Below are 21370 nucleotides of genomic sequence, written 5' to 3' on the forward strand. Positions count from 1 at the left end.
ATGTGATGGCTGAAATAGCACTGTAGTAACGTCACATTGGCATGCTGTAGAAGTGTCATTATAGTTAAATTATTTTTCTCTCATCATTTTTAATTCATTTGATATACTGATTACTCCTTTTAGTGACATGGCTTTATTTCATTTACTTCAGAGAAATTACTGCTATTTTTCATCTCCAGGGTGATGAAGAGGCTAGCCTTGGCCTACCTATCAGTCCTTTCATGGATCGCTCTGCTCCTCAGTTGGCGCACCTCCAGGAATCTTTCATTACTCACATTGTGGGACCACTATGTAATTCCTATGACTCAGCGGGGCTGATGCCAGGAAAATGGATAGAAGATAGTGATGAATCAGGAGACACTGATGAGCATGAAGAGGAAGAAACAGCAGAAATGGAAACTTGTGAAAATGCTGAATCCAGTAAGTTGCCTGTGTTTCTCTTTTTCAACAGAATGAATGTCATTCTGACCAAAAATGAAGCAGTCTTATTAGAGCTTGTGAGCTGGTCAGGTTCAACGTGGGCCTCTCCAGAGTTAGGGTGGCTCAGTGCTGTCCTTAGTGAGGTCAGCATGTAGCTGGTCACCTTGGCAATGGAGGAACTCTGTGGTTCAGGACCAATACACATTTTTGTTCCACGTCTAATACTTATTTATACCTTCAGCTGAGGTTTCTGGTGGTGGATTGCCTTTCTGTGCATAAGAGCATTTTAGATTGTTTCAGCACTGATGTTAGTAGACTGAACCTATTTTTTCTACTTGAAGAAAGTAAGAGTGGGAGAAGAATTTTCAAGGAAAGGACTCATCATTTCCATGAGTTAGCATGATGCAAAGCAGTAGTGCAATGAGGCTCGGGGAAATGACATTTTTTTAACAGCAAAAGTATTTTAATGCAGATCTTTCCCAGATAGTGTGCAGGGACGGGAGGGTGGAGGAGGGTACTGTGCATCGCTGTATTGTGTGCTTGGAGCCACATCCCAGCTGATAGTCTCCCTGCCTCTCCTTCAGGAGGGCAACAGTGTCAATGTTTGCCATGCTGAGAGGAAGACTTTGTACCTTGCAAGGAGATCTCAGGAGCTTGTTGGAAATTATTTTTAAGAGCAAAGGCTGCAATTGTAGGCCTGTTTCTTTTACTACTTTAATCCTGCATGTATGACCATTCCCTTTCTTTTTTGTTGCTCCTTCCTCTGAATTTCCTCCTACTCTTGTTCTTCTGTTTCCTTCCTCCAAGTCAGCTTTCTTTCTCTCCCCTATATCTAATCCTTCTAAACATCACCAGCCTTCAATGCACTACTAAATACACAATAACTAATACACAGCTTTTTATCTAACAGCATTACATTTTCTATTCTTGCCCCCACCTTCCCATGCCCCACTGAGTATCGTCATCTCCATTTTCTGTTGGGGAAGCTGAGAAGTGGAACGATTTCATGATGCACTGAACATGGGCAATTAATCAGATTAGGGCCTGGAATTAAAAGCTAGGTTTCTCAGTTTGCAGGGCTGGTCTTTTATCTCTAGTAAGATCCAGGGATATATACTTTGTATTTAAGAAATCATTCTTCTTGTTCATAAACACACACACACACACACACACACACACACACACACACACATTTATTTAAGTTTATCAGGTTCATGTGTGCAAAAAATGCTGTGAGAACAGCAAATGTTAAATAATATAGCACACAGAGGTTTATTTTAGCAGCTCCTGATCTACCAGCTCTCCAGGATCATCTCTGTAATAGGAGGCAGAACCACATGTTTCTGCAGCAGATTGATATTTATGTGATTGCTTACCTGAGAGAGTGCTTATGCAGTTAGTAACCAACATATACCCCGAAGCATTGGACTTGATATCACTCTACGGAAGAGAAAGATATTTATATGATGAAGGGTGTTCTCACTTATCCATTCTAGTGTCTCACCTTATTTTGAAATCCTGATAGTCTCTGTTCACCTCAGTTCTGTATTCACTTATTTTCTGTATCGCTAGTAGTAAAGTCAAAAAATTCTTCTTTGAAGTTCAGAGTTCATTAACCTTTGGCACACTGAAACTAGACCATTTTTTAGTCTCTTCCTATTTTCTGCATCACTTTCTAATGCATGACAGTATTTCATTAATCAGTTTATTGCACTCAGACTGTCTTTCTTTTCAAAATCTTAGGAGCGATTATATCAAAAGTCTTGAAACTTCCAAGCTAATTCTTCCTACTATTGTACCTTTTTACTTTCTAAATTTCTGAAATGTTCAAAGAATTTTCTGGAGATGCAGAGTTTTTCTTCATGTTTTTTTGCTGCGTTCATCTGGGGATTTTATAGTTGCTATATTTTTAATTGTCAAATGAACCTCTTTTACTTAAACTGTAAAAAGTCCTTGGGTTACCTGTACTATTTTTAAAATGGAGAGAAAGAAAAATAAGTATTTGTTTACTTCCTTCCTTTTTTCCCTCTCTTTTTGTAGTTGGTGTTAGTGAAACTTAGCAAAAATATTTTAAACCTTCAAATTAGCTCCCTTACCCAATGTGGGGTGTTCATCTTCTCTGTGTGGTGACACGTGAGCCCATCATGCCAATATGCCAAAACATTTTCTTTTGACCCTCTAAATTCTCCGTGACTGGTATGGGGATCTGAATCAGGTAGCTGTGGCATCTTTTGTGTGGACATAGGGGTCTTAACAGTTTGTTAGAGGTTTATACCTATGGTCAGCACAATTTTGGATGTTCTAAACTTTCTCCATGAAAAAAAACCAGAAACTTGAGATATCTTCTGCTGCCTGGGGCAGATTAGTATCCATTTTTTCCAAGACACACAGATATTAAAAGTTGTCTAGATGTGGGTGAAGATCTTTTTCTTGGTGGAAATACCCTTCAGGCAGATACAAATACAGTTGTTGCGGAAAGCACTTCACATAGGTCCTGATAATTCAGTAGAGGAGCTGAGATAAATTTAGAGTTAGAAAAAACAGAATTTAGAAAATCCCACCACGTTATATGCCACAAAAACACTCTAGGTAGCTTAAAATCAATCCCTGCCATAATCATTTGCCATTAAACAGGAGCATGTAGCTTCTCCAAAGCTCTGCTGAAAGGGTAAGAGTTAAACAGGCTGGGTCTTGAGCGGTTTGGGCAAACTGCAGCGCCACAGCAAGATGCAGGGTCGCCCGGGAAACTCGGGAGACAGCGTCCCGCTGCGGACTGGCAGCACGGGGGTCACTTATTAGCGCTAAACCCGAAGGGTGCCTGCAGGGAAGCGAGGGCTTGCTAATGAAGGATTGAGCTGGATTTGGTCTGTGCTCAGTGAAAAGCTCTTTGTTCCCAGTTCAAGAGCTTCAAGGGCTAAACGCTTTGGATCCTGACACAGGCATGCTTTAGACAACCTGCAAATACTAATCCACGCAAATTTATTTGGTACAAAACATTCCTCTACGTCACCTTCTTTTTTAAAGAAATCAGCAGCAGTCTGTGAAAGGGTTATTATTTCAGCTCTGTAAGTGCCATTGCCGCTCTTAATGACTGGGGAAGATTTTCAAGCTTTGTAGTGATAAGGAGCTGAACAACCTGTGTTGGACAGGCTAGAGAGACACAAAAACAGACACTTCAGAGAGCAAAACACTTACAGCGCAGCTGTGTAAGGAGCCATGCGAAGGACCAAGGGCAAAAGCATTTCATAGAGGAACTGCAGGGGACTGATGCTTCAAAACCAGAGACGAGTGAACTCCTTGATAATATTTGGCTGTACGACTTCACTTCAGCAGTTACCCAGCTCAGCTCTTGGAAAAATGCTATGCAAAGGTTTTCAGGTCATCTCCAGTGTGATGGCGGAGGGGTAAATCCCGGGCTTTGAGAAGGGGACGTAGAAACAGTCTCCCTCCTTTGCTTATTAATCCCTGCTTATTTGTTATCCAGCAGTACTGATCGGATCAGAGATGAAGTGTGGAGAAGACAAAACATTTTTTCATTTAGTTTGCTTTCTAGAGCAGTGAGCAGAGATCCATGGTGGGAGGGGGGTTAATGTGTGTGTTATGAAGTGAGTTGATCAGAGTCTTTAAATACTTGATGGCAAGAGAGAGGGCAGAAACAGCTCAGCAACGTGTTTTTGTGCATAACCGCTCAAGCACTAGATGTCTCTGTAAGCTACACGGTCCTGAGCCGCATGCAGGCTGTCATGGGACAGATCTGGGACTCGGGCTGTGCGGGAAACCGGTTGGCTTCCCAGGAATCTGGAGGGACATGTTTTCCTGAATTTTTCTTTAAGGTTTTGTGGTTTTAAAACTCTGTTGGAGCAGTTCCTATACGTCAGAGTGCACCCCCTGTGCTTCCTTCACCTTCATTCCCTTTTCTTCTCTCAGAGAGAAGAGTACTTTAATTACTCATGGTATCTTCCAGGAAAGAAGAAGTTCAAGAGGAGGAAAATCTACTGTCAGATCACGCAGCACCTGCTTCAGAACCATAAAATGTGGAAGAAAGTGATTGAAGATGAGGAAAGGTTAGCGGGGACAGAGAAGCCAGGCACGGAGCAGCCCACACTGCACCCATCTTCAGAACAAATCCAGGCCATCAGGGAGGAGGAGGAGGAGAAAGGGAAGCCCAAACAGGAAGAAGAAAACACAACTGTAGAACCGAACCAATGACAGTATTTACAGCAGTATTTTAAGACAGATATTGACGCGTGCACAGACTCTTTCTCAAGCCAGCACAGCATTTAGACACAACACTGTAGAAGTATGGGATAATGCGCCTACAGCTGTTTAATTTGTTTCTCTTTCCTTTTTATGGTGAGGTACATTGTTTAAACTCCTATGCTCAAAGAAGCTTTCACACTGCGACACCGGCTTTTACAGACTTTCTTTAAAGAGATTGGGGAGGGGGGGAGGGTGGAATTATATAAATATATATAGCCAGGGGTTATTGGCTGCGCACTTCAGCAAAATGCATTTAATGATATATTATGGTCACTGTGATATTTACAGAAGGAAGTTATCTAAGGAAATGCTGCTTCTAAAGCACATTTGCAGTTAACCGTAAGGTACCAGTTAAGTAGTTTTGGCTCTTAATGCTGAGGGATAAAAGTTCCAAAGCTTTGTACGAATGCTGATACATCCTGCCAACATATAGGTGTGCGTGTGCGGAGGGGGGTGTTTGCGTGTCGATGTGCTCTAATAATAGGATAGTTTGAGTTTGGACTAGCTGTAGCACACGTCCCGATACACGGCGACAAGCAGAAGGCCTGAATTTTAGAAAATTTGTGCCCACAAGGAAATCGGAGCCCTGCAGGAGGAGCCCTGCATTCCCGGGAGCCCCAGTCTGCGCTCCAGCTGCTCCGACAGCAGGCTTTTGGCAGGGGCCGTGGTGGCCTGGGCTGCTGGTGGGGTCCCGTCTGGCTGCAGGAACTCCTCTTCCTCCTCCTCGGGCACTTTCCAGACTGCTGGCAAAAGGGACGTGCCACGAAGCTTCTTTCCCAAAGGGGGTTAGGAGGGAGCATGGGGCACACCGTGCTGTTCCTCTTTAAAGGAAGGGGCCCTCTGTATGCGCTAGCATGCGTGAGTGGCTGCGTGGGGCATTGCCTATGTCTGAGCAGGAGAGAAAAGAGAGCAAATGTGTGTGCACATTCGGGAACTAGAGGCACTCTGCCATCTTTCTCCCCTAACCTTATGCCTCCGTGCATCAGTGGCCAAATAGATCATTTAAGAGGGAAGCTAAACTACCATCTCGTAAGAGCAAAAGAAGGAGAGTTTGGGGGTCATGCACTTCCTTAGAATAAAAGGCAAATGATGCATTAGCAAAAAGGTAGGGGGAGAGGTGCCAGTCCTGTGCTGGCCGGACGCTTGTATGTCTCAGCAACCACTCACGTGAGCTTCAGAGAACTTGGTTTTTCAGTGCGAGGTGCTGGATGGGAGCAGTTTGTTGCTGGCATTCTGCTTAGAAGCAGCATGTTTGATCCCACAAATATACTTACTTTTTTCTTTTTTCTTTTTTTTTTTTAAGAGAAAGGAAAAGATCGGGCTTGTAGAAGAGCAGATCTTTTTGTTTCCTTCTGTTTGTTTGTTTTCTGTTGTTTATGCTGTGAGCCAAATGTCTATTTAAAAGGTTGACTATTCACTTTCAATATTTTATTTCACAATATTATATTTGTCAATGATTAGCTATCTAGATGTAAATATGGAGAAATTTTTATGGGTTCCTGTAGATAATGATATCTTTAAGAAAAAAAAAAGAAAAAGAAAAAAAGGGAAAAGTTTTTTTGTAAAGCTAATTTTTTAAAAAATAAATACAAAAACATTTTTATAGAGTGTAGCCATTTCCAAGCCCAACACATAAGGTCTTGAGTAATTTTTATAGACCCTTCTGGGAAGCCACTGGTCTACAGGATCAAGGCTTTAACACAGTAATGTTCTCTGGTACTGGCATCACCAAACAGTACCACACCAGTTACATAGTTTTATTCCCACAAAAAAAAAGTTATATATATAAAAGTTCATTATCTCTCCAGCATGAATTGATTATGTATGCTGTTTTCTATTTTAATCCTGCAGCCCTTTCTCAAGAAAGGGTGTGAATAACAATGCTTGTGAAAGGAAGAGTTTGTAGGAGATGTCCCGTCTGTATTAAATTTCTGACATTGTGTCCACCACTTCTTTGCCATTGTTATGCATTTGCAATATTTCGTGGTCCTATTGATAACTCCCAAGAAATGCTGGAAAACATTCTCTATCGAAGCCAATCAGCATATGTGTTATCATTTCAGGGTTTCTCTTTGTATTTCTTTTAGAGTTAACCTTTGCTCCAAACTAGGATCTTTGTTTCTTAAAGGTCCCATCTGCCTGATATTGTCCCTTCCCGCTCCTGCCCCGAGGAAGGCATGTGCCTTTCCACAGGATGGCCCTGGAGTGTGGCCATGGGTGCTCTCATCAGCAGAAAGATTTACTGGTATTTTTGAATGAAAGAAAAAAAACAAAGACCCGAATTGCGCTATTATTTTAAGGGAAAAGGATATAGCAGAATTCATTCAAAGGGAAAAAAGATGTCTCGCGTTTTCTCCAAGATCTCAGCAATTCCAACAATTCCAGCTTACACAGTTTTCACCCCTTTTCAGTTACTTTTATTAATCATTTAATTTGGAGTTTTCTTGCATAAGTGACTTGCAGTCCTTATAGTACCAGAAGTATTTAATGTGCCTCATTCTGCCCTTTAAAAATTAAACTTGGGAAGGTGCTTTAGAATGCCACCTCTCCAAAAACTTTTTGCATGATTTTGAGTGAATAATCACTGGAAATGGTTTCTTTCTATTGGTTTTTATATTGCCTGTGGTAAAAGAAGAAAAAAGAAAAGCCATGGCACAAAGTGCTAGTAGGAGCCCATTTAGTAAAATTAAGAGGAGGCATTCCAGAAAGAAGCCAAATCCTGCGAGCCAGTTAAATTCCACATAGTCATCTAAGTAGGCATACAGGGTTGAACCAAGAACAGTATCCTAAAAATGTGCTGAAAGAGAATTATTGTAGCTTCTTAGTCATCATTTTTGGTTGCCATTAAGTAAAGTCAATGTCTGCTTCTAATTTTTGAACTCTCTGTAGTGCCAGTGCAGCTGTTACACATTTCTGCATTGCTGCATAAGCCTGTTTGTGGGTGCAGTTTGATAAACTCAGGTCTTTTACGGGTAAGGAATTGCTGACAGGCTTAAAATCAGAATGATCTTCAACTTTACCCAAACTGGAAGCAATACCACTGAAGAGGCAAAAGCATCTGGGACTGGTTAGCTTGATAAGAGGTGACCCTTTCGTACTCCACATAGCTACTAGTAGAGTCCAATTTTAGCCTGTGTTCACTCCTTATAAACCTGATTCTGCATCTTCGCAATGCGTCCCTATTTCCCAGGTTGTTTGACTATGACAGAAGAGAAGATACCTGAGAGATTATATATCAAATGTGTGAACACAGTTTTTTGCTTTTTGCTTTTTTAGAAAATAATGAAGCAGGTAGTTGTTTAGGGTTTTCTATACTGGTGTCCAGTCCGAAGGAGGCAAAACTTTTGGCCTGCAGCTGCAGCAGCCTTTCTGAGGGTAGGCCTTGGTGACTTCCCACTTTGCGCAGTCCTTTGATGTCATGAAACCCAAATAAACCACAACTTGTGCAATATTTTGGGGAGGGGGGAGAACAAAGAAAAAGACTTGTATTCTGTCAGCAAAGTGTTCAGACTTCAGTTAGGGTGTTTAAAATGTTGATACGGGTTTCTGGTGTGTACAGTATGCAAGGGGTTTTGTCAAATAGTAAAGAAAGCAAACCCCTTTTAAAGAGATTTTTCAGTAATAAAAATACTGTGTATGTTAAATTCTTTAAAAGCAGAGAGTGAGGGGAGGACTAGATCATGATTTTCAGGTTTGATGCTTTGTTTTCTGCCCTGTAATGTCACTTGTGGGCTGATCCTGTTCCCTTCTAGTCTAGGAGAGTTCTGCTTTTCACTTAAGTAGGTGGCTTTTTGCAGTGCTCGCAGTTACCAGTGCAGCAAGAAGTGCACTCTATTAGTCTCATGACAATTGCATACATATACCCTTTTCTTTCCATTTTCCCAGTTTGCTTAATAGCAACGCTGTGGGCCATGCATTGGGCAGAAGAAGTGAGTTGTGGGAATCTACTAGGAAAAAGGGATTCTGCTGTGCTCTTGGCAGCATTTCAAATTTACTTCCTCTGAATGAAATTCTTTAGAGAAACCTAGACAAATGGCGATGTGTCACCAGTGGCCTGCTTTATGGCCATGTGTGGAATGCTGGCTCTCATTGCAAATGCCTCTCATATTCTGGGAGCGGATCATTCCTGGGGCAGATCTGAAAATGCATCTGCAGTTTGAGAGTGCATTTATTAGCAATGCAAGGAGAGTCATTCATCAGCCTTTACCCTGATACAGCATGTGAACATCTCTCTGAATCATCAGCAAGTTAAAATCCAAGACTACAATTACTCAGGACTTCTCAGTGGCGGCATTTGAGACTTTTAGCTTATTAAAAGTTCAGTGTGCTATTATCGGAAGCGCTTAATATCCTGACGGTCTGAATTTTCAAGGCAGTTAAGTCTGTAAAGGTTCGGATGGATGCTTCCGAAAATACCACTTGGGATCTAAGCAAGTGCAGTATCCAACTCCCTTAATTAAGTTTCCATACTGGGCATTAAGTTCATTTATTTTCTTTTGAACATTCTCCTAATTTTCTGTGTGCTTTAACACAATATTTTTGAAAGTCTGGTCCCTCCTTTCTTTCTTCAGAAATGCCTCAGATAGTAAAATGCCATACAGAGAGGCTAAGGATCTGGCCGAGCAGAGTATGGATCAGTGGTACGGCCCCTGTGGACTTCCCGGGCCTGTGCCCCAGGCCACCCACATGCACACAGTGCTATGTCCATGCTACTGAGCTGTGAACTCGAGCAGGCTTGGTACTCAGGAGCCTACATCCCACCAGCTTCCAATGGGACTTAGGTTCTTACAGAATTTTGTCAATCTTTAAAATGAACTTTCGCACTTTTGAATTTTTTTCCATAATTCAGCAAAAGATTTTGTGGTTTGTCCCGAATGTTAATGAAATATTTGTGCAAAATCTCATTAGTTACCTGGTGCACCCTGCTTGATCTGTGTGGTGTGATCCTGCATTTGGTGTGATGGTGGAGGCTTTGCTGTTGATATACATGCGTGCAGGTTCGAATCCCCCGTCTCGCTGACTGCTGTGGGTGCCACAAGAAGCGCTAGTCAGTGCCAGCCCGGGCAGCCCAGCAAACCTGGCTGTGCTTGGGAGCTGGGATCCAGAAAAAGGACAAGTTGCTTTGCCAGCAAATATGACAGGGAGACGTACCAACTGGTTAAAACGTGGGAGAGGCAATGCAACTGTGCCGCAATTCATTCTAGAGATGAACCATCTAGTAGAAATACTGTTCAATAGGTTGGTGAGGGGAGAGGGATAATGACAGCTTGTGACTCTTCTTTCTCAAAAAGAAGAGACTTTTGACAAGAAATTGTTTCAACTGTTGGAAAACTGATTTTGAAAACCTATCATGCAGAAAAGAAAGTGTAATCTTTCCTATCACTTTTTGAGGTACTGTTATCATTAAGATGTTCCAGCATTATGTGTTTAAAGCAGAAAAGTTTTAGTTTAGGCATGAGCAGTATTAAACGGGGATCTCCTGAGCATCCATCTGCCGTATGGGTGGAAGATTAAATCTGGGGATGTGCACAGAGCCAAGAAGGTGCCTCTTTCTGTTTAGCTACAGACCCACAGAGGTGCAGCCCCTGGAGTGAGGCGCTGATGGTCGCTTGCTCTTTCCAGTCTCAGACTGGCATGTTGGCCTGAAAAATGGGGTATCCCTCCACTGGCCACACGGCACGGATGCAATTATTCCTCAAGTTGATCATGTTTTAAACAGAGATGGAGAAGGTCAAACTGGCAATTCTTAGGAAGAGAAAAAGAAAAATGTAGCCCAATATGAAGCAGACTTCATGCAAAATGCTTAGTTTGCTTTTCTTTCTAACCAAAAGTAATCGATCCCCCTGGAGAGAAGTAAGCATGGAGCTTCTGGGTTTTTAATCACTACTGGATGTTGAAGCATTATTTAAAATGGTGGCAGCGTTAAAGAGAATTGCCCTAAATTAGGGCAGAGGAATCTTTCTTTTATATTTTTAAGTGATTCAACAAATAAGAAAGCCCTCTGACATTCGAAGGACTCTTTCATGCTCAATGACAGCAGGAGGCGGGGCCAGGAAATTTGAGAGAAAGGAGGAAAGAAAATATGCCTGTGCCACATCTTCAGTCCAGGCCTCCTGAAGAAAACGTACCTGTTATGTATTGTTGATGAGGCCAGGGAGTAATTAAGATTAAGGCGACAGTTATCTTAAGCAACTATTGGAAGAGCTAGCAAAATTACTGATTATTGGAGGCAAACCCAGTGACCTAGAGCAAGATAGCATCAGCACATTTGAGAATAACTTCACATGATAAATCTTTCTTTGCATTTCATTGCTTTCTGTTAGCAAGACAACTTTCCTCTGGAAGTAAATTGAAACATGGTTTTAGTCCCTGCTGTGGTCAGTGAATCCCAGGGTCAGAGGGAGCAGTGCAAGGGGTACTACCTTCATTAACTTCCTAGCTATGGTTTATTCAGAGGGGTTTTCCTCGCAGGTGGGTGCTCACTGTCTCTCTTAAAAAAAAAAAATACATCATGCCTCCTCGGTAGGATGTGAACGTTGCCCACACGACCACCCACCTGAAATCTTAGGGTGAAGTGAGCTCCTTAGGAACCTGCAGGCAGAATAGTGCTGAGGTGCTTCTGCAGGGTCCGTTTTCGCAGTGACAAACAAGGCAAAAGCTTGAGCTACTTCACAATACTACTTTGATAAAAGTTAAGTTAACGAGAAACATTATGCAATCTGAAAGCTTGCCAGCGTCACTTGAGATGTATTGCAGAAAAGTGCCTGAGTGCTTGCACATTTAAAACTATTCCTTAAAGATGATGAATTTAGTTATGACCAGCTGGCTTTGTCCATGGTCTGTCAAGCTGAAGTATAACATACACCAAGAAGTTTTTTCAACTGAAGCATTTTAATCCTCCAAACGTATCAGCAAAGAAAACTTTGTGTGGGGCTAGAGGAGGAAAAAATTACAGTATTTATTTCAGTTGAGATTTTCAGGTGGCTAGTCTGTGTGATTTATTTCTTACTTCCTAAGATGCGTTTGTGGCATGTCAGAGGTGCAAAAAACTGGACAACAGATAATTCCTGCTTCGCTGTTGGTGGCATACGAGATGGGTGTGCACCAGGGAGCACACCGCGATTTGCAATCACGAGAAGTCTTGTGTTACAGCAGTAAATTAGATGGGGAAACCTGAGTGGTTCTGTTTGCTGTCTAGGTGGAAGGACGAGGAATATAAAAGGACTGTGCCACAGCTGTGGACTATGTGTCCTTTTAATGTCGCACTCCCTTTTCCTGGTTCAAAAAGCGCAGCGCTCGGGTCAAAGGAGCAGACATGCCCGTGTTGGGTGGCCGCAGCAGGGCAGGCACGCGCCAGCTTGCGCTGCCCGAGTGAGCGGAGGAGGCTGCAAACGGCCCGGGATTGTGGCCGAGGGGCAGGGATGAACCGCAGCAGGGGAGAGCGGAGGTCAAGAACAAACACCCTATTTCCAAGTGCTGTTGTCAAAGTCGCTGGAGAAATATCTAAGCAAGCCAGCTCTGGACCAGCCTTAAGGTGGTTTGCTCAGTTATAGCCCTGAGGGCCATGGCATTAGATATTCTCTTTTTTCAACACTGTCTTCCTTTACCACAACGAACACTTGCAAACATGTAATGTGAACTAACAGTTACTCTTCGCTTTTAAGTATTTATTTAAAGGAAGTTGGGGGATTTTTCCCCCTGACCTCAGTCATTTTGCCCCTATGCTTTTATTAAAAAAAAAAGTCTGTAATATGAACAGAGATAAAACGGTTAAAGGTTTGCTGTACGTGTACATACTATTTTAGGTAGAAAACCCGTTGTCTGTTAAAGCTATCTTTCCTCTCCTTTTCAAAATTCCTGCCTGATTCTGACACACAATGAAAATCTATATTTGAATGCAAAATTTTCATTTTAATGTTTATAAACCTTAATACAGTACTGCAGATGGTATCTTAAAAGATCAAAGACAGCATTTATAACTGCTATGTGGTGTTGATGATATTTTTAATATTTCGACTATGTCAGCATACATTTGGTCATTACTTTTCTAAAGTTAAGTCTTTTTTTCTTGAGTAATCAGTATAAGATGTTTGCATGATGGAAAGTAATTTAAGTTCACTTTTTAAAAAAAACGTGATTGATACTGTAGGTTATGTTTGCTTAACAGATAACATTTTCACTGATGGATGGCAGTTTTTTTTTTTTAGTGCTTTTCATAGAAGAACTAGGATAACGTTTTCCAACAGAAACATATTTTATAACCTTTGCCTCAACAACTTCGGTAGAAATAGTATCTTCTAAAAGTAATTGGTTTCCAATACAGTTTTGCCATCTGGATAACAATATGCAAGTATGTATACCACATACACAAAAAAATCCCATTTTGATGAAAGTGATAAAGAAACCAATGCAGCAAGATCAAAATCTTTTCTGAATGAAGATTCTGGATGTGTTGATATCATTGCAACACTAAATCCCCACCAAATTTTGAGGCCAAATTATCAAAGTTTGCATTTTCAAATTCCCTCAAAGGTCAGTGAAAGTTCTTCACTTCAGGAAACACTGAAGAATTGGGTCATCTTAGATCCTATCCTATGAAGTTTAACTCCTGTCAACTCCCCGTACTGTACTGGGACCTCAGGGCACTCTGCTTCAGACGGAATTATTTTACGATAAGCTCATTTGGATTCAGTTCTAGTAGCAAGTTTTCACAAATCACAGGTATAGTTCAAAATTAATATCCCCTCAATTTTTTCACTTTTAAAGGCAGGGGAGGGGGCAATGTAATTTTATATGGCTGCATTTGGAAAGGTTTTTGTGTACCTTTATAATTCCTTTGAAGCAATATTTTAAAAAATAACTGCCAACCAAAGTGGCAATGCAAAGAAGTGCCCTCTTGTTCAGGATTTGTACACGCCAATTTTTAACACAGTGTTCTTTTCACTAAGTACTACATACGTTAATTTATATTTATATATTGTCAATATTGTTGTAACCAAGCTTCTCCTTTTTAAACACTTCAAGAACAAGGCCTTGTATTTTTAGGTGATTTTCATAAACCGAATAATTCTTTTCCTTTCACTAGTATCTTGCACTCAATACATGTAGCAATACTTAATATATTCTCTTCACGAGTATTTGTTAAGTGATTTAGTTAATGGCTGATAAATGTTTTGTACAAAATAGATTCTGTACAGGAAAAAATCTTTTAGATAAACATTATTTATTTTTACTGTTTTGTAAGTTAGACACTATAATGAAGCTCCTTTTTTGCCAGAATTACTGGAAGTGCCTCTTGGTAAAGTGTATTATACAGTAAATATGTATTCAAAATTATTAGAAATACTTGTCACAAAATGAACAATGTGGATGTTGCAATGTGAAGACAAATGTATAACATAAATATAATTCTGTGGTATCCTGTTTGCTGCGTTTCTCTTTCCTTTATTTTCCAGAGCCAAGCTTTCTGTTTAAGAGCCAGACCGCAAATGACCTGTAGCCTCTTCGAACTCTGATTCACGTCCAGTGATGTCAGGGGGAGGAAAAGAACATGTTTCCTATCAGGTCCAGATTTAAATACCCTCTCAGGGCAGGCAGTGAGGTGGCCTTCAACAGGAGGTGTATGAAACATGCAAGTACCAAGTTATGGATGTAACTGGCAACACTAGGCACTGAAGAAGGGTTTCTTCTGAACTTTACTTGTACTACATAGCATTTAGCATTGATCAGGGAGGTTTCTAATTTATTTTAAGATGTGTATCTTAAAATACCTTCCCACCCTCCAATCAGCAGAGAAATCCACTTTAAAAATAAGGCAAGTATGCTTCTGGTGTGGTCCTCACCCTTGCAGGACCTGCACTATCAATCTCTGACCAGTAATGGGGCACTTGGCACAGGGGAAGAGGAGCCAGTGCAGGCAGGCAGTGGTGGACGAGTTATCCTCAGCTCAGATCGATGCATGCTTTTCCGTCACCCATCCTGAAAGGATTCCTGTAGCTTTTTCTGCCCCAGCTGATCAGCAGCTTGGAAAGTATTAGAACTGGTCACATTTTGCCGTTGTGTATCTTGCCAACACAAGGGAGGTATTTTACCCTTTCTCCAATTTTTCTCCTGCTTGGACACTGAAGGCTCACTGGGTAGGTGTATATGTTCCTTCTTCTGAAATGTTTGACTGTGCTATAAAGTAGGTATGTATTGGATTATTGGTTTATCTCTCAGCCCTGCTTAGCATGATTTAGTGGCCCGTGCTTACATTTGTTGATGACCTGATTATCTGCAACTTTACCAGGCGGTATTGTGCACTATATTTCAGATGACTAATAAATCCCATGTTAAATGCTGTATGACTTGAAACCCATCTGTGGAAGACATCATTATAAATGTCCCTGTTTAATGATGACCAATATTTCAATGGCCATCATCTGTCTCCTTTTCAATCCAATTAAATATGGACCATACTGATTGAATACAGACTGTATTACATGGCACAATTTAGCCATAGTAATGCAGAGTGACTAATGCTTCCAGAGAAAATGAAATGTGTTATCTTAACAGCATTTCTCTTATTAATCACACATGTGATATGTTAAAGAGGAATATCAAGTAAGTGAAATCATTTTTCTTGCAATTATATTGATTAGTTTTCTATCATTCTTCAATGAAAGATTTTGCTAGTCCATTATGTGGGCTAGGACTGATGTCTAACTAATTTCTTCGATTGCTGTTTATGCTTGCAGAAAATAGTATCTTACACCCTTCTAAGCTTTTCTGCATTTTTTGAAATTTTATTATCTACTTGCATCAAAGTAGGTAAAGTGGTTGAAGCCACTCTTCAGCCAACTTGTTTGAAACAGTTGCATACAAATTATCTGGATAAACTGTGTACTCAAATCCTCTTTTCCTCTGTAACTTAAAAATTAGAGATTTCCAAATATGAAAGACATCAGCTGCAAAATCTGGATATTGGTTTTGAAGCCCCACCAGTTTATTTGCCCACTGGCTTAAATTCGAAATGTCAAAAGTTTAAGGAAATTTGCACCAGGCAGTGATTAGGGAGGTATTAATTGGGATTATTCCCAGTTTGAAAGTAAAATATATTTATACCTATTCTAATGGAAAAACAGCTCACAGCTCCAGCTGCTCTGTCCCACCATTTAATCACTCCATAGCACTGAATTATTCACAGAGATTCACAGGTGCCCAAAACAAAAGCACACAACCGGAGCAACAAAGAAAAATTCTTTTCATTCAGCACTCCTCATCACAAGGATTAGGCTACCAAGGTAAGAATGCACTTGTCTTTAAAAATCACAAACTCTCTCTGGAGCTCTTCAAATAGCAAGAGGTTCCCATGGGAAGAGATGAGCAATAAAACACAGAGCTGAGGCAGTCAATCTGCTAATGAGACCACACATGAACATGCCTCTTCTAGTAATCTGGTAAAACATAAATGAGGCCATGACGCACAGTCAGTAGCGGCTGAATTACTCTCAATTGCTCAGACAAATCCACTCACCTAAAACCACTTTAAAATGGTTCACCAGAGAAAGAAATCTTAGAGAACTCATGGTACTCTCTTTAGAAAAGCTTTCTTTAATATTTTGTTTTTCTTCAGTTATCTCACCGGAATCATGTGGAAATAGACATCGTCCCTCCAGCCACCACTCGGCCTCCCTGCATGGTCATCAGCAAGTCGCCTAGAGGTAGAAAGGCAAAGGGCATTGGCAGTCAAGCGCCTAACTTGAGATGCCACCTGACTGACGGGATCTGTAGGTCTGAGGCAGTTGTTTCACATAGTCCAAGTGAGGTTTTTAACCACTGCACAATGGGATCTCAAAAAACTAGCATGATGAGAAGAAAACTGTCAAACCAAAGTTCAACCAGCAACTTGGTTGAACTACTTCACAGCCAAAGCCTGACACTTTCTAGCATTGCCTTACTTCATGAGCCATGGGAGAAAACATGCAAGTTTGAAATTTTACCTAAGATTTTCATGATTGATGTCACACCTAATCCAGACTGGTAGTTAAATTTGCTAAATAACCTGGGACAGACTCAGTTGCAATGGTTTGGAAGTTTGATATGCCTAAAGAGTTGCTGCGTAGGGGTTGCTGCAACATCTGCTTATCTGCTGCCAGGAAACACAAAGCAGAAGGGTCCTGTTTGATCTGCATGATGACTTCATTTACCGTGACTTTTTTTATTGTTGCTGTCAGATTACTTCTCTTCGTGATCTTTTGCACATGGCCGTTGTTTATTACTGTGCTCACCAAAAACATCACATTCTGCAAGTTCAGCACCTTCTGTGTAGTAAACTCTTCAGTTAAATTCTTTACACCTTCTCTCTACATTTTTAGCCAAACTTTGGGTTTAAACCTAGTTCAAAGAATTTATCTGCATTACAGAAAGTGCTATGGGATTTTATTAAGATTAACAGTTTTTAATCCCTAGTGGTTGGCCAAATTCCAGTTTATCTTATTACAATCCTCTAAATTAAAATTCTCCCCAAAGCTCCAGTGGATAAAGTGTGCTTCCTGCCATGAAGTGCTATGTCATATTGTTGGATCTCATTCATCGCTCACTTTACACCCACGTGGAGCTGCTTTCCTCAGGACCCATCAGGAGCTTTGCGAAGTGTGGTGCTACTTGAGTATACACATGACTTCCCTTCTTCCCTTGCTCTTCCCTCCCCTCAGGTATTATTTCTTCCTCCTCTTGAGAACTCTAGTCAAAACCTGTCTGGATCCATAATTCTTGGTTTTTACTCCTCACTCAAGAGGGAAAACCTCCTAGCTCTTTTACCTGACAGGTTACCTTCTGCAGCTGCTTCCAGGATAACCTACAGCTATTGAGCATGTTCCTACATATTACCCCAGGCCCCATGCATGGAGAAGGTATTTATAAAAGGTGGTATTGTTCTATTCTAGAGGTGCAGTAAATACTGCATTTACTTCAACTGCTATTTTTGAAAATTATTCTTCCTGAGGTCTCATGATAGGGACTTGAAATCTGAATGTCATGAATAATATGATGAGCATCTCGGGATAATGAGATTTCTCAGAAAGACCTGTGGATATTCCAATGACAAGTTAGTTGACCCACTGAAATAATTAGGATGGCTTTCTGTTGTTTCTGCCGTCCTTTTATAATAAGATATTTCTCTGAGGCTAGATCTGGAAGTCCTTTCTTGGGCAAGGAAGTATTACCCTCAAGCTTGAAATTTCCACCGCAAACCCTGAGTGCTTCCATGTCTCTAACTGCCAACATGAATTATTTGTTTCTGTTTCTTTGATGTGGAATGGATGTGAGAGGGTTGTTCTGACAGTGTTTTCCTATTCATTTATATTCTTAACAAGGATGTACTTAGGACTGCAAGAAAGTTGCTTTTATTCCACATTTCCAGACTCACCGGTGGCAGGGAGATCTTCTTCTTACTGCTCTCTGGACAAGGATTCAAGAGATCTGGATCTGTTTGAGTTTTTCTTCAGCTCTGCCCAGACTTCCTGCAATGACCTTCAGCAGCAGGGTTCAGCTTCTCTACATTGTAATGTAAATAATAATATTATGCCAGTTCTCTGTCTTGTCTGCTGCAGCTTAGCTCTTGCATTGAGCTCTCAGGGGGGTCAAGAGGAACCTGGGCCACAAACAATTGCTACAGGGACTGTCTCCTTCAGTGTGAGTCATTCCAGGCACAACAGTGCTGCTCAGAGGTGGAGTATTTACATACTAACATAATAAAAATAATAAGGGAGCATTAAGCCAAGTGTCAGTCAAAGTACTTGACTCATTCTACTAAGATCTCATCCTACGGAAAGTTTGTAGGCAGCTTTGCTTTCCAATGCAATGAAAGGCTTGAAAATGTGGTCTCTGTCAGACCATAAAAATTAAAAGAAGTTTAAATTTTAAGCCAATAGGGTCTATCAAAATCCAATTTATGCATTTTAATTTGTTTTTATTTTTTTTAATCAAGATCTTTCCTTCTACCAGATAAAACCAGAAGTTTTTATGCAGCTTTTATGTGTGCATTCAGATGCCAGTGTTAAGTTTGTCTTTCCAGGCAAGCCTTTATGATTTATGTAACTCTGTCAGGATATGTTTTAACAAAATGCCTCTATTTTTTTTGAGACTTCACAAGTTCACTGGTTTAGTATTCGCTCACAAAATGTGAAGAAGGAGCAGCCACTTCCCTGGAGCTATGCCTCAGAGATCTGTTGTTGTTGGACAGTTTAGAGACTGACCCACGAAACTCTTCTGTCATTAGTGATGTATGACGTAGTGATACATCTCTGAATGAAGATTACTTTTGTGACAGCTATTCACTAAGGCTGGACTAGGCTTAAAAAAATGTAATTAATTTAACCCTGTGCTTTAGAAATGAAGGTGGTCTGGCTTCTAATTTCCTGTAACTAATACAAAGTTGGAATGCAAAGAAAATGGAAGCAGACCTCGATGAAAAAAACTTGCTTCTGATTCTTTGTCCTGCAGCTGCCTTAAAGGCTTTGTTTCAGTTATAACTGAAATATATTTAAGTAAGCAATTCCTTTTGGGATTAAGTGAAAGCAAAAGCTTTTGTTGTGTGATTGATTGTCTAGTGAGCTTCCATATGAGTTTTATGTCTTGCTTGGGCAGTGCTCCGCTGTGGGAGACACTAAAAAGAAAATTTGAGGTGGGCATTGCTGCAAGAGGTGTCACGTCCTGCAGCAGATTTGTTTCCCAAGTTAGTAAACCATAACAGCTGACTTATTCCATCACGTATCTGTGCAATATACATAGCACAGGAAGCCTGCAAGACAGAGAAATTCCTACCTGGATGAGACTTTCTTCTCTGGCAGGTGAACTCACTGAGTTTTAGTGAGGATCTTGTATTCATTTGCTCTAGCCATCTGGAAGAGAACCATAGTGGACATATGTGGAAATATGACTGTTTCTGAGGAACTGCCATAATTAGCTCATAAAGGAAGGGTGATGCTCTTTTGGAAGGTGTTAGAAAACTTTCTATAATGGAAAATACCTCCCTCAGGGTGGTTTTGATAAAGTTCCAGTTAAGATATTATATCCACCTATAAATGAGTCAGAGAAGCCTCTATAAAGAAATTCCAGGAAAGGCCCAACTGTGATAGAAAGCCGATGCTGAGGTTTTACAATGCTGCCGTTTCAACTACTAGTGAACCAAAAATCCAGGAAAGATAGGAATATTGCACTGAATCTGGCAGGTCTCATTTTTCAAAGCACTGCTTCATCTTATGCTGCATAATACCATTCTTCAGGTATTTTCTGTAAGGGTAGAAGACCATGCCCTGGTGTTTGATACCATTTGTAGCATAATGGGGGCTTGGAGGAGTTACGGGAAAGGGGATCATATAAAGTGTTTATGAGTATGAGCCTCAAGTATTTTAAGGGACTGCATGCAGAAGGCTACCAGTGGCAGAAAAAGTGGAATTTCTGTCAGAAATCATTGAAGGAGACAAGGTCAACACCAAAGATTAAAGGTCTGGCAAAACTAGTACAGATCCTGTATTGCATAAACTCAGTTCCCCTAATAATTGAAGGAAACAGGCTGGAAGCTGTTCTCAGACAGAGGCTGAAAGAACTTTTAGTTCTCCCAGACACTAATTCCTGTGGACTGTTAGGGACCCTGACATCCCTTAGAAACAGGGAAAAGAGATTTCCGAATTTCTAAGCTGCCAAGTAGGGATATAAGACCCACTGCAGCACAAAATGTGATTTGCGTGAGGTGTAATAAAATTCCAGCCGCATTAAGAAGTCAAAATGGAGATATAATGAAGGAATGGACAGCAATTTGTGTTAAATCTCAGAAAGCAGAAACTTGCTCCAAGGCACTGTGTTTGGCACCGCAACATTTTGAGTGTCAGGGAGGTTTTAGCTGCCATGGCAACATACCCTACTGGAGAGGGTAGGCAAGAGCAAAGGGAAAGGGAGAAGTATTTATAGTTAATACCTTCTCAGTTTGTGTAATTAAGTCGCCCAAGTTAGCAGACCATGCAGGATTTATGACCACTCTAATTTCAAACGACTGCACTCAGAACTAGTCATATTAGTCACACACTTTACCATAATGCAAACGTGCAAATTAATGTTGCCTTTTTGATTGCCATAACCTTGTGACAGGAGAAACACAGGGCTGGAATGAAGAGGAAGTTTGCAACATTTCCCTTTCACTTTGGCCAAGAACGTGACTGACTCTCCAAAACAATTCTGTCCTGTCCTTTAACGGACCTTTTCAGTCTGGTTTTACATCATGTTGGCAGGGACTTTGCCCTGGAGCCTCTGGGGAGCAGGGTGCACTGGGAGTACTGGGAAATACTAGTGTCTGGATGGGAAAGCTTTGTGAATAACTTGTTCCCTGTACATCCTCGTCTCTTCCATCTCCCCCCAACCCCATTTTGGTTTTTTGCCTTTTTTTTTTCTTCTGATCCGCTCTTTCATTTCCTGGGAATGAGCAATTAAGAAGATGAGGATTATATATATTTTTTTTCTCTTAACAAAGCTTTGTCACGTGCCCAATCCAACTTGCAGCAAGTTGCAAAGAAAAATATCCCTGGGAGGGTTTAGCTGCTCTTCAGGGTTTCAAAGGTCAGCACCCAGCGTCTTTGCTTTGCCCGTGTGCCCAGTGTCCCGCAATCTATAGGAGAGGGGACAGGAAAGGAAAAAGTGACGAGGCAGAGGAGGA

The 21370-nt window shown here is 40.9% G+C and overlaps 1 protein-coding gene across 6 annotated transcripts in view; it reads left to right on the forward strand.

The window, feature by feature from the left end:
- Nucleotides 1-14103, forward strand: part of PDE3A (phosphodiesterase 3A) — a 259714-nt gene extending 245611 nt beyond the window's left edge. For all 6 annotated transcript variants that reach the window (XM_064515780.1, XM_064515783.1, XM_064515787.1 and 3 more), the window contains 2 exons: nt 180-420; nt 4385-14103. In XM_064515780.1, the coding sequence (XP_064371850.1) occupies nt 180-420; nt 4385-4629 (486 nt within the window). In that variant the 3' untranslated portion in view covers nt 4630-14103. The remainder of the gene's footprint in view (nt 1-179; nt 421-4384) is intronic.
- The last annotated feature ends 7267 nt before the right edge of the window (nt 14104-21370 follow it).

The sequence above is a fragment of the Dromaius novaehollandiae genome, chromosome 1 (genome assembly GCF_036370855.1).
Source record: "Dromaius novaehollandiae isolate bDroNov1 chromosome 1, bDroNov1.hap1, whole genome shotgun sequence".
NCBI classification, from domain to species: Eukaryota; Metazoa; Chordata; class Aves; order Casuariiformes; family Dromaiidae; genus Dromaius; species Dromaius novaehollandiae.